The 14649-nt window shown below is 35.6% G+C and overlaps 1 protein-coding gene across 1 annotated transcript in view; it reads left to right on the forward strand.

Moving 5' to 3' along the window:
• The first annotated feature begins 208 nt into the window (after nt 1-208).
• Nucleotides 209-14649, forward strand: part of slif (slimfast) — a 54327-nt gene continuing 39886 nt past the window's right edge. The window contains exons 1-2 of the mRNA XM_066299863.1: nt 209-361; nt 10553-10676. Coding sequence (XP_066155960.1) covers nt 350-361; nt 10553-10676 — 136 coding nt within the window. The 5' untranslated portion in view covers nt 209-349. The remainder of the gene's footprint in view (nt 362-10552; nt 10677-14649) is intronic.

Consider the following 14649-nt stretch of genomic DNA (forward strand, 5'->3'; position numbering starts at 1 on the left):
ATTTAAATGCTAATTGTGATCGCTCGGTATATGAATATCGCGAAACAATCTCGGCGGATTACCTTCAAATGATTAATTTTACAAAATTTCTAAAAAGTAATTGTTGTGTCGGTAATGTTCGTTTGCGACCATTTTTATCTGAGTCTGATTAGGATACTTGATATCATATTTAATTGGACAATTGTTCTCGCAGGACTGAGTCAATACATAAGTTCACCTGACTTGGTTGACATTGTGTCTAGTGCAAGGTTTGTCAACCCAATTTTATAATTCGGTTTGTTTGGTTTTGCATTATTTATCGCACTAGTTCTGAAGCCGTGAAAAGTTTAGCCCGAAAACTTTGGAGGTAATGACTAACCAGGTGATTTTGAAATCTTATACATTTCATGATATTCAAATTAACTTGCCTCTTCACGTTCAAAAATAACATGATATACAGTATATAACAGTATATGTAGTATACTCGGGGGATTGAGGCACTAGCGGATCCGATACAAGTTTGTTTCATTATCGAAAACTGCAGGACAAACTTGATCAGCCGCAAGGTAAAAATTCGTTCCATCAATTCAGCAGATCAGTGCATCGCTCTAATCGCCAGTTTTCATTATATTTTCGATTTTACGTAATTTTTTCATTAAAGCGTTAAATATTTTTCGCACGTTGGGAAATCGCCCGTCCAGGACACGCAGTCCGGGTCTCGAACGGGCAGTTCCACATGGGACAAAAAACATTAAACTTTTAATCAAGAGGCGACATTTATTTTCGTTTTAGTTTACCCACGATCATAATTCCTTTATAGATCAATTAATCTAAAATAAGTAATCAATCTCTGATTAAAAACTAAGATTGGACACGAGCTATGATATCTAAGCTCGTATATCACAATAAAGTTCAGATAATCTACGGGAAATTGCAGTTCTTTGATAAACACTAGTGAGAAAAAACAGGATATTGATCATTAAGACGATATGCCGAGTGCTCCTGGAGGATGGAACCATAAAATTTTCTCAAAAATTTCATTTCTGTATCGTAATATACAGGGTGGGGCAACAAGAGCGCCCCGGGGTATTACGTCCTTATTAATAATTTGATCGAAAATTGTTTTTAGAGGTGTTTATAAGGGCTTACAAGGTACGTTTTAAAAATATTTCCATTTATACAGGGTGTATATAAAAAAAGATACATTTCAAACATATGGTTTTTTTAATGAAACACCCTATATTTTATTACTTATTTGGAATTATAAGAAGAAAATAGTATAAGTTCGTATAACACACATTGGGTCTAGAACAATCGCTTCTCGAGAAATTTTAGAAAATATAAAAATGCAAGAGTGAAGAGTTTTTTTTTACTGGGTGAAATGAGTTACTTAGATATTATTTTTTTACTAAACTGATATACAGGGTAAGCAAAAAGGGTGGTCAAATTTTACTCCCTTATAATTTAGCATAACTTTCTTATTTCAAATGGAATATATACATTTTTATGTATTACTTAGAATCACTAATTAATTCCCTTTCAAGTGATACTACAGTGTTCTATTCCTATCTTTTACCGTTTTCGCATAATATGAAATTTTATTTAATTTTCAGTAATAACACTAAATAATACAAATTATGCCTTGGATTGGTTGCTATGGTTATTAAAGAAAGCTAATTATAGGGGACGAAATTTAAAAATATTTAATACAGTTTAACAGATTCCCAAAAAAATTTTAAATTTACAGTAAATGTACGAAATGATGGTCATCATTTTCAATGCATAATTGAATACGTTTTTGAAAAGAAAATTTCACTTTTGATAACATGTCTGGTGTTATTTCTCTGAATGCATTTTGAATTCGAATTTTCGTGTCCTCCTTTGTTGTTGATGGTAATTTGTACTCTACATCTTCAATGTAGCCCCACATAAAAAAATCCATACCGGTAAGATCGGGCGATCTTGCGGGCCATAACTGAGGACCACTTCGCCCAATCCATCTTCGGGGAAACATAGTAGTGAGAACTTCTCTCTCACATCTCTATGAAAATGTGCGGGTGCTCCATCTAACCGAAACCACATTTTTCTTTCAATTGTTAATGGTATTTCTTCCAATAATTCTACAAGTCTATTTTCAATAAAGTCTTTGAACACTTGTCCAGTTAATAATTAGCTTTCTTTAATAACCATAGCAACCAATCCAAGGCATAATTTGTATTATTTAGTGTTATTACTGAAAATTAAATAAAATTTCATATTATGGGAAAACGGTAAAAGATAGGAATAGAACACTGTAGTATCACTTGAAAGGGAATTAATTAGTGATTCTAAGTAATACATAAAAATGTATATATTCCGTTTGAAATAAGAAAGTCATGCTAAATTATAAGGGAGTAAAATTTGACCACCCTTTTTGCTTACCCTGTATATCAGTTTAGTAAAAAAATAATAGCCAAGTAACTCATTTCACCCAGTAAAAAAAAAATTCTTCACTCTTGCACTTTTATATTTTCTAAAATTCCTCTAGAAGCGATTGTTCTAAACCCAATATGTGTTATACAAACTTATACTATTTTCTTCTTATAATTCCAAATATGTAATAAAATATAGAGTGTTCCATTAAAAAAAACATATGTTTGAAATGTATCTTTTTTTATATACACCCTGTATAATTGAAAATATTTTTAAAATGTACCTTATAAGGTCCTGCATGCACCTCTAAAAACAATTTTCGATCAAATTATTAATAAGGACGTAATACCCTGAGGCGCTCTTGGTGCCCCACCCTGTATCGCCTTTTACGATATCTGTCTGAAAGACCTTTGCGACTTCTATTTCAAGTTAACCCGGATTAAATGATCAACCTTACTGTTGTGAATATATGGTGTAACACGACTTTACATATTCGTAATCATAACGTACGGAGTCAGGAAATTGTCGAACGCTTTTTATAATTTCGACATTGCGACATAGTTTTTACATCGATACGCTGATTTAACTGGTATCATTACACTGATTGCACTGATTACAACGAATATGTCGTAAAATGTAACACAAACATCTTTTTAACGTCTCTCTATTTTCGATTTTCTAAATAAATCACGGAAAGTGTCCCACTTGTAGCCCTAGGGCTGCAGGCCCTGTAGTTCAAGGTGCAATTCGCACGATTTCCCATTCTAAATTTCAAAGGTGTTTTCGAGATATAGACGGTCAACAGCGAAAGGGCGCTGGTACAAAGGTCTGACGCGTCCATTGGCTGGAGTCACGACTACCGACGGAAGTTGAACTTGAACTGGAAAACATTTCGCCCTTTTTAAAGTAATTTCACTAAAGGGACGATTCGAGTAACGATAATTCTGATATTTTGTTGGAGATATTAAAATTCAGATACAAAAGTCGAGATCGCAATATTGTTCAACTATCCATGACCTCATCATTGAGACATCTATTTCATTACTGTTGATTAGGCGGTCGTTATTTCGCCCGGGTTAATAACAGTATATTATACAGGGTGTCGCTCAACTTATTGCATAATACTTGACCGAAAATTCCTCGATCGAAAATAAGGCGTTCGAGGTAAAGTTGCCTATATCCAATGTTGCTTCCTTTTGCCTCTACTGGACCCCAAAGTTGTCAAATTAATATCGTTTTTTCGAATTAATTGCTAAATGCTTTTGTCAATTTTCACTCATTCACGTCCATGAATTACTACATAAATTGGCATGTTTTGGGGTACACGGGGTCCTTCATCGAAGCTCGGAAATATTACTAATGGGGGGGGTCGTAAATAAAAGTTTGTGTTATCGTTACCCCCTGCTCGAATGGTTTTAACTTGATCTCTTCCACTAACTGACTTTATACTGGAACTTTTTCGTCTCTTGTGGAATTTTCGTCAGGTATACACAGCTGCTCTAAAAAATTACTTATTTATGATACCCTGCAGTTGACCACTGTTTTGAAGACAATGTTACAAAAAGAGCTGGATGTGGTGCCTAAAGTCCAAATTAAATTTTTTTAAATCAAATTTATCTATGTATCCCAGGAAACCGTCAATATTTTCAATATTTGTTATAAAAGTTGGCGGTTATTCAGAATCAAAGCTTTTTTCATGTTTTCGTTCCGAATAAACAATGATGAAGCGTAAGATATCGTAAATAGTTTTTTTTGACAAAAATTTTACAAAAATCAAAATAGTTTCAAAATAAAGATGCCTCGCGGAAGAGAAAAAACTTAAGTCATTCATACAGGGGGCGACGAAAATATTAACTTTTATTTACGAACAATGCGCAATTTTCAGTATTTTTACATTTTCAAAAAAGGTCCCGAATCGCGACAAAACATGACAATTTAGATAGTGTTAGTTCGAAAATTAGTGAGAATGCTTAGCAATTATCCCGAAAAAACATTACTAATTTGAGAATTTAGGGCCCCCTGCAACTGCAAAACGAAACAACGTTGGATGCAGGCAAGTTTGCTTAGAGCGCCTTATCTTTGGTTAAGGAATTTTTAGGCAAGCGTTGTATAGTCACTTCAGAAACGCCCTGTACATTAAGAGAGTCAAACTAAGCCTCTTAATCCGGTGGCGACGCTTCGCTAGGGAAATGAAATTTTTGGGAAAAAAGCCATAGAGCTACGTGAATTCTTGGACGATTTCGGTAAGTTGATTCAGTTTTTCATTTTTTTAAAATTTATTCTACGATACGTTAAACAATTTTTAAATTGTATGAAATCAAATGAAACATTCGTTTTTGTTTACGAATTCGTCAGACCCCAACCTTAATGCTAGTAAGGCCATGTGGGATTCGTGCAAATGAATATAGGGATTGTTTTAAATATAATTCATGAACATACATGAGCGTTATTATTTTATTCACAATTTGTTTGGTTCCATGAGTGAACGATTACGTCAAGAAGAATTAAATTTTTTTACTTTTGCGAGATTAAACGATCTACTTTAGTCCCTGTTAGGAGGCTTTGAAGTCGCTACTTCAGTTTTTGAACTGCAAAAAAGGGTTTCGGCAGTTATAATATCAAACAGGTATTCCGAATAAGGTCTTTTGTGACCATTTTCTCAAATATGAATGACGATTTGTGATAAATCGTTGTAAACGACGTTGCTTCTCATATAAAAGTACTCACATCGAAGAAGTCTTAGAAAGTGTTTAATACGCGGCAAAACTAAACTTCTGTTAATAAATTTCTAAATTATATCGATTTTTTCATAAGTTATAAATATAGCTAAGAACGCCCTCCTGTTAGCTTAACAAAACATTCTCGACAACCAAAAAAGATTAAATCTAACATAAAGTATGCCCTCCACGGTCATTAATTACAGGCCTAACTCTGTCGTCCATACTAAAAATGATACGATTTTTGATGATGATATGATGATAAATGATGGATTTCCGGTTGTGGTGTGCTTTGCTATTTTTCTGATATTAGTTCCCGTAATCGAATGCGCTGTGAATGTTGGCCATATTCGGCGAAACTGTCCACTGAAGCATGTCCCAGACATGTTCAATTGGATTCAGATCTGGCGATCGTACTGGCCATCGCGATGCGACAACTCCTTTGTTGGTTAACCAGCCTGTCACAGTACTGCACGAGCATTATCATGCACTAGACGAAAGTTTTGACCAACAACGTCGACAAATGATCGAACTGTAGGGTTAAGAATGGTATCAATACACTATCCAGATGTCAGGATTTCATTTGGAAAAACTAGGTCAGTTCTGCCGTTATTATTCAGGTCCATACCATTATTGTGCCAACAAAAGAATAGACTTCATGGACATGTCGTCAACGTTCAACATTTCCAGACCGCCCCACATTCTCAATTGATAAGAATCTGGATTCGTCAGTGAGTAAAAGTAGTCTAATCACTTTCCTTCCAACTTCGATATTCTCGACACCATTCTAATCTTGCAGCGCAATTGCTTCTGGAAACTGATAGACCACTTAGTGGTCTTGGACTATGAAGATTGGCTTCATATAGACCATTTCTGACAGTATCTCGGCCTACAGTCCCCCGGTGCCCCCGTAGTAAATCTGGAACGAATCCAGATACCGTAATTGTAGGTTGCCTCCTAGCGTTTAAAATTAAAAATCAATCTGGAGCTGCAGTTGTAGTGCGTTCACGTCCTGGATGTTGTAAGTCGGAGCGAACTCCAGTTTCTGCGTCTCCGAAATCGACTGATTTGACACTTTGGGAAACACCCATGCGGTCGGCCACCATTCGATTCTTCCCATTCAGAGTTACATGTTGTCGTTCCATGGTAAAACACAGTATCTTCAAAGCACCTGTTGAATATCAGCTAGTACTGTAGGCTCGTTCTTTCTATTGTCTAGGGTGTTATTGATGAATGGTTACAATTAGCCTGATAACTTAACTAAGGGATACTGGCGTGCCTTTACGGCACTCCCGAAACTCCGCCGCTTCGTCATTTGGGGTCAAAAAGAGGGCGATCCCAGTTTCTAGAATACCTTAAGTATTAATTCACGGGGCAATAAAACAGCGCCGTACCCTGACCAGAGGTCTGTTGCCGATCTGCCATGTGGCCGGCTTCATCTGGACATCATAAACCGTCCTTTGTCGGAACCGTCGTCGACTGTCCTTCGACCCTCTTTCCTGGTTCTAACAAGAAGAGGCTCGACTTTCTTTTGCTTCATGGGGCCTCAACCACGGATAATTCCAGTAGTGCTGCGAACCACACGAACTCAGTGATCATACACGTGGGCGTACCATTAGGGTTCCTCACTATCTATCCCTCTTCATTCCTCCAACTTAGCCTAAGCTAGTTTATAACTTATGTCTTCTGTTCGCGGCTCGATTTGGTCAAACAGCACCAATTATATCTGTTGATTATATACACCAAGGGATTGCAGCAATCTGACAAATGGATCCTACGGTAATGAAATGGAACCAACCTGACAATTTAACAATGCTTAAAATTCTTACTTTTGCTTTCCGCAAGAAAAGTGTTTATTTACTCCTAGACCTTTTCAACCAATTTAAATATGAATGTAAAGTGAGAGTTTGCATCAATATACTACAGTGTAAACTGCAATGAAAATTATTTGTTATCTGTTTTATGATTTTTCCAAAATGTCCCTAGACTTTTCCGATGGGTGTATAGGGAAACTTCTTTTCAAAATGGCGAACGTCACCTTAATTCGGATTAAACCGGCAGTTCTGGGTATGTAGATGCATACAGTGGTGGACGAAAGTATGGAAACTTTAATATATTAACATTTTTCTATGATATATTTAATTGAAATTGAAGCCTTTAATATCTAAAAGGTAAATAAGTCTCTACATAAACAAATATGAAATTCCATTTTAAAAATAATTTTACTATTGTCAATATTTTTAACAAAAACAAAAATGTGCTGGAAAAAAGTATGGAAACTATTCATAAACAGGTTTATTTTTCTCTTAATCGTGTACGATCTTCCAAAAGTGCGGTTTATTTCAATTGAATCTTGTTTCAACAATGCCCAAAACAGCATATTTCTCGTTTGACTTGAAACAAAAAGTCGTAGATTTATATCAAATGAAAAAGAAGAAAAGTGAAACTGCAAGATCTCTTCTGATTAGTAAAAGTGCTGTGACGAAGATAATAGCCAAATTTAAGAAGCAGGGCAGTGTGGAAAACTTGCCCAAGACTGGTCGTCCCCGTAAAACCATCCCAGATATTGAAGAAGTGGTATTAAGGATTTCAAAACAAGATCCAGGAAAATCCGCTAGACAAATTACTGCTGAAATTTCTGGACAGTTTGATATTCAAGTAACCAGCAGAACGATACAAAATAGATTAATTAGTGGAGGACTTCATGGACATGTTGCAGTAAAGAAACCATTATTATCCAACAAGAATCGAAAGGCTCGAAGGCTGTTTGCGAGGAGTCATCTGCATTGGAGCAAACAGCAATGGAATACGGTTCTTTGGAACAATGAGAGCAAGTTCTGCTTATTCGGATCTGATGGAAGACACTGTGTAAGGCGTCCCACAGGTGCTAGATTCAAAGCAAAACATCAAATTTCCATCGTGAAGCATGGAGGTGGTAATGTCCAAGTTTGGGGTTGTTTTTCGAGATCTGGCATTGGGCCGATCGTTCTAATTGAAGGGCGTATGGATCGATTTTAATATAACGACATTCTAGAGAACAAAATGTTACCGTTTGCAGAAGAAGAAATGCCGATTAGACGGGTTTTTCAGCAGGACTGTGATCCCAAGCATTCTGCAAATATAGTAAAAGAATGGTTTTTGCAGAAAAATATTACTAAACAAAACACCAAAATACCTAATCTACTTAATCAAAAATCTGCTAGAAAACCGACAACTTCAGGTACGATTTGACACTGCCTTCTCCTTCCCCTTCACCCCGGAACAGGGGCTACCATAGGGTTCGGCGCTCTCACCACTGCTCTACAATAGATACTGCCACGACATATACAACTATGATCTACAGGACAAGGAATATATAGAGAAAACATCATACATTTTGCAATACGCGGACGACACAGCGCTGATTGCATACGACAAAACTACTAAGAAAGCCGTGGAAAAGCTTCAGACGTTGACGAACAGAACCATTACATGGTTTTACAAATGGAGACTAACGCCAAACGACACTAAAAATCAACTTCTACTTTCAAATCACCACATCAAAAACAGCTCACCAACAATAATGACAGGCGGACACACGACTAAACCAAGGAACGACGTGAAGTATTTGGGAATAAGAATAGACAATGAACTAAAATTTACGAAACAGGTACGAAATATTCGACTAGAAATCATAAAAAGGGCAAAACACTTCCGAACACTGACATACAAAGACAAAGGGATTAGTATGGAAACCGCCATAAAAATATACAAAACCATATGCAGACCACTATTGGACTACGGGCACGTACTGAGGGCAAATGCAACAGAAAAAACAAGCAACCACATACAGACTACAGAACAGATTGCACTAAGACTAATCACAAAACTAAGACACCCCGAAAACCCGTTACACAACCCACCCAACCAATTACTGTATGAACGCACAAACATGATAAGAATAACAGAAAGACTACGACAACTACAGAACAGATGGAAAAAGAACACCAACAGCTCAACTATACTGAGCCCGCTTTGCTTAACAAGACAGACAAGACAATCCCGCCTCCGTTTCCCTTCGAGCACCCTTTGGGAGCACTTCCAGATGTAATGTGATAGTATTTAGTCATCAAAAGATTACCATTGTATCACAGGCAGAAAGACCTAACAGGTCGACAGCCTATTTCTGAGGAAATGACGATTGTTTATATATATATTACCAAACTTGAATGGCCGTCTCGGTCTCCAGATCTGAACCCAATTGAACATTTGTGGAATATTTTGGATCAACGGATTCGAACCCATTCAAATATTAAAAATTTGAAAGAACTCGTCGAAATAATTAGATTGGAATGGTCTAAAATAACAAACAGTTCAACAATTAATAGATTTCATGCCCAAACGATGCCAAGCAGTTCTAGATGCTAATGGTTGCTCTACAAAATATTGATAATTTTTTGTTGTAAACGTGTTCTTCAAACGTAAAAGTTTCCATACTTTTTTCCATGTAAATTTTGAATTTATTTTCTACAGGGCATACTCGCGAATGAAAATTTTAATTTTATTGTTTAAATAAACGAGCAATATATTTAGTTTATATTTCAAGTAATGGTTCTTGCCTACATTCCTTAATGTCTAATTTGAATACAAAATTCGAAAGTTTCCACAATTTCTTCCACCACTGTATGTGCAAAAGAGTATTAAATTGGGCAGTAACGAAAGTTTAATGGAAGTGAAACTTCGCTAGTAAAAATCATTATTATTGTTTTTCGAATTGGCAAGTTCTCGAGTATTACAACATATTCAAGGATTTACTGAGCTTACAAAGAATTTGACGTCACTATTAGGTCCTCCTTTATTTTGTAACTTGTTCAGAAGTTTTGAAGGACCCCAAGCGACCTCACTCATTATTGTTGGTCACATTAATAATAATTTGTTACTAACTAAATACTTATAAGATGCACAGATACGATCTGACAATAAGCGATTAAAGTATCTCAAGTTTGGATAATTGTCGATTCCACTAATCGAATTGTAAGTGAAAATTCACGAAATGGGGAAGATACTCGATATTGACAACGTTTAATTTGTTTAAATATTTTGGCGTTGTCCCAACGGACGAATTCGTTCAAAAATGGATCTACGTCATCATCATTCAATAGATCGATCATATTGCGGGGGGAGGCGGAGGGGCGGTGAAATTTTCACGCGAGTCACGTAAGAGAGTATAAAATTTGTTGAATAAAATATAAAATGATAATTTGAGGAAAATAACAGTTTAATGGATTATTCTTCCTGGGAAATTGATAATCATCCTCTTAAATGGAATGCGATTTTATCTCACGGTTTTAACCTACGCGACATCTTCCTCATTTATTATGTATATCGGCGCGGATGAATTATAATTAATTTTACATAAAATACTTGTTAATTGCTAATTATAATAAAATTATGTTCTGTTCTAGATGTCTGCCAGAATATTCAGAATGTTGACCAGGCGAAAAACGGACTCTGACCAGGGCACAAGTGCAATGGCACGATGTTTAAATCTTATTGACTTGACTGCTTTGGGCGTTGGAGCCACGTTAGGTAAATGTCCTTTATTTATATTTATTTATTTTTCCTATAACTGTTCTCGAGTCTTTCGAGTTCCCGCAATTCGAAATCGCTTTATCTTCTAGTGATCAGAATGACTATGGTCATTTCACTGTGCAGCTATACAGGGTGTTGGGTAATTCGGTGCATTCCTTTAGGAGAGTGACAGGGCGCGAGGTAAGAAAGAAATTCGACCAGTACGTGCATCTCAATAGTTTTCGAGTTACTTTGGTTTTCATTTTTGAGTTAATATTAGCTCCTGGTGATTTCGGGTTGATTTTTCAAAAAAATCATTTTTTTACCCCCACCACTCGATTGCTTGCCCAACACCATGATCTTTCGTTTGGAGTGAAAAATATTCGGAAACATTTGGATTACGTGAAGATTTTCAGTAAATTCTTTTATGAAATGACTTTTGCAGATCAGCCGCCAATTTCTTCCAAGTTTTTTTCCGAAAATGTTCAAGGTAACACGGGTGCAAATTATTTTAAAAAATTCTCCATTTTAATGGCTGTTCGGCGAGGTACTACACGTTCAAGAAATCAAATCTAGTTCCAAGAAAATGTAGAAATTATCAGTCTCGCAAAAACATGCAATAAAACATGCTAAAAAATAACAGTAAAAATTATATTTATTTAGATTTGTTTTGCAAAAAAAAATTATTATTTATCCTTATTATGTAAGATACTGCTCGAAATGATGCCCTCTTCTTCCAACACACGCACGAGCACGTTTCCGACCGTTGGTTATCCTTTTTCCACCAAACGTGGGTTCGTCGGTGTGCAAGTTTCTTCTGAGGAAAGTTGCATCTTCCACATCAGCAGTTAAGATGGATTTCCGGCTTTTGTCACTTTTCTCAGAAGAATTTTACGCACCGACGAATCCTAATTGATCAAAAAACAATAACCAATTACCATAATGCTTATTACTGAAATGAGGAAAATCCACGTTGAACTTAAATGCACAACTATAAAAACAATATTCAGAGTTAATGATGTGTGGCTTGGTGCAATAAACAATCTTCTAATAGGACTTCATTTTCTGCCGGATATTTTAAATGATGAGAGAGACGAAGAGTTCCTTGTGAATGACCTACCGCCGCTACTGGAGGATTTACCGTTAAATATTCGTTAAAACTCGATATTCCAGCATAACGGATGTCATTCACATTATCGTCAAACGTAAAGGAGTTGCTTGACCAAAATTTTCCAAATCGGTAACTTGGAAGAGGAGGTCTCATACGGTGGCCTGCAAAGAGCCCAGATCTAGGCCCATTGGACTTTCGCGTATAGGGAGGAATAAGGAACTAGCTTATGCTCGAGAATTACGGACAAGAGAGGAATTAATACAGAGTGTTGGAGAAGCTGCGGCAATACTTAAGCAAACATTTTTGACCAAGGTGATTCGCGCAAAAATCATAAAACGACCAGTTATATGTGCTGAAAGAAGATGGCATCATTTCGAAAATATCTTGTATGATGAGCATAAATTTTGATGTTTTTTTGCAAAATAAATCTAAAATGTTATTTTTGTAGCATGTTTTCTCACTGTTTTTGCGACACTTTTATAATTTGTGAACTAACCTGGAGGAAATTGAGCGGCTGTTCTGCCAGGATTATTTCATAAAAGAATTTACTGAAAATCTTCACATAATCCAAAGGTTTCCGGACATTTTTCATTCCACACGAAAGATCATAGATCTGGACAAGTAATCGAGTGGTGAGAGTACAAAAAGTCAAAAAAGATTTTTTTGAAAAATCACTCAGAAATCATTAAGAGCAGTATCAAAAAAATTGAAATTCAAAATAACTCAAAAACCATTAGGTTTTGAGACATGTATGTAAGGGTCAAATTTGTTCCTCACCTCATGCCCTGTCACCCTCCCCTAAAGGAATGGATCGAATTACTAAACACCCTATAGTTATTTCTTCTTTGTTGTGTTGGTGACAACTGCTTTATGGAATTTAATATATGATCCTTCCATTTGTTAGATAGATTTTTGAAAATCTCCATATTGTTTACAAGTTAGAGGTCAATATGGAATCTATTGTTAGCACTATTTAACTTGAAAATATTGCATATATTATTGTCAATTTAACCCACCCTTAAGCTTGAAGATTTTCTGTTTCCATTGCTAGTCTTATTAGCGAATCTGTATTACATATATTATGTACAGTGTGTCTCTTAATAAATGGTAAAAAATTAAATGGGTGAATTATGAGCTTGTTTTAAGATAAAAACTTCGTTTAATGGCATGTCCTAAATCGCTTCCATTTTGATTTAAAAAGTGTTGAATTTTATTTTTTTTTAAATTAATTTTTCTGTTATTTGTAAAGATAATTAACTCAAAATGGGCAACAATAGTTTTAGCACTGGAAACAAACTGAAATATCAATTACTTAAAATACTCTACAGGGTGTTACTTTTTTGGCGGTCGCTCTCAATATTTTACAATAGAATTTTTTGATGATATTTTTAGATTTTATTTTTTAACTTCATTTGACCCTTTTTATCTTTTATAAATTTTTTTCCTCTTCAGTTTTTTTTTTATTAAGGAAACTAGTCTCAGAGAGATTTGCAAAAACATCTAACCATATCCGCCCGGATTCGCTTAAAGATATGATAAAACGACAAGGGAGTGAATCCTGTGATTAGGCATAATAAGCTGTGGAATTTGCATTTGTTCTATTTGAAATATTAATTTTACAGTTTTTCCATGTTTTTATAAGCATTTCCCTGAGAGCAAAATAAGATTTAAAGCTAAAATTGTTGTCTTTTTTAACTAAAATATGGCGTTTCCACGTTTTTCTAATGCTGAGGTAACTGACCTTATCCACGCTTTGGCTAATGGAAATACATTTCCTTAAAAATTTAACACACCACCAATAAGTAACCAAAAATTTCAAGTTATTGTTTTTTCAAAACTACCTTGCCGATTTGGACGATTTTTGTAAATGACAGGTTGTCTCTTCCAGGACGTTGGTTGTTAACTCTATTCCTGTAGAAACCTCTTTTTTACAAATACCGGGTGTAGCAATTATAACATGTTTTTCCTATAAAATTTGTAACACCCTGTAGAGTTCTACAGTTACATTATCAAGTTAAAATTGAAATAACACTTTAGCCTTACCTTTGTAGTGTCCCGATTTTGAAAGTGTTTTTGAATGAAAGATACATTTTTGAAAAATATATTTAAAAAGGCCCTTTAAGCCTACACAAACAATATCGTTTCATCCCTCTTGGTTTTTGGGGTACGGAATCGCATTAGTACCTCTTATACGATTTTGAAAGTGTTGCTGAATGAAGGTCCCTAAAGGTACATTTTTAAAGCTAGAGGACCTCAATTGCTATCCTAGAACAATAAGCGGCCTTAATTTTCACTTTTATCTCTATAAAGGCTCTTTAGGCCTGCACAAAGGGAACTGTAAAATCCCTTAAGATTTTTGAAACACGTTAATTCGTATTTTTATGACTTCAATAGTGGTATAAAATGAGGGTCCCTAAGGGTGTATTTTCAGGTCTCCAAAGCCCCAATCGCCACCTCTAATCGATATAGTATCTGCAGTTTTCAATTAAATCGATAAACGTTCTCTAAGGTTACATAATCGAAACTGGCCCATCTCTTTTGTTCATTGATATACGGGGTCACGTTACTACCTACTTTGCAACTTTGAAGGTGCTGAAGGTCCCTAAAGATGCAACCCTTAATCTCCAACACTTTTTCCTTTAATTTGCTTTATTATCTTTCCTGTTACACGGTAATCACCATTTTATGGCACGACATGATTTTATTGGAAATTAATGTCCAAGGACGAAAAGAAGCAAAATGCAAAGAAACAAGTTAAACGAAAGTGCCAGTAGAGATTATTTTCACCTTTGGCGCGAATGATTTCTTCCCAACGACGGCCCTTACTTAAAATAAACTAAAAGAAACCTTATGCCATTTTGGTCCAGTTCTTCCCACACT

This window comes from Euwallacea fornicatus, chromosome 35 (genome assembly GCF_040115645.1).
Source record: "Euwallacea fornicatus isolate EFF26 chromosome 35, ASM4011564v1, whole genome shotgun sequence".
NCBI lineage: Eukaryota > Metazoa > Arthropoda > Insecta > Coleoptera > Curculionidae > Euwallacea > Euwallacea fornicatus.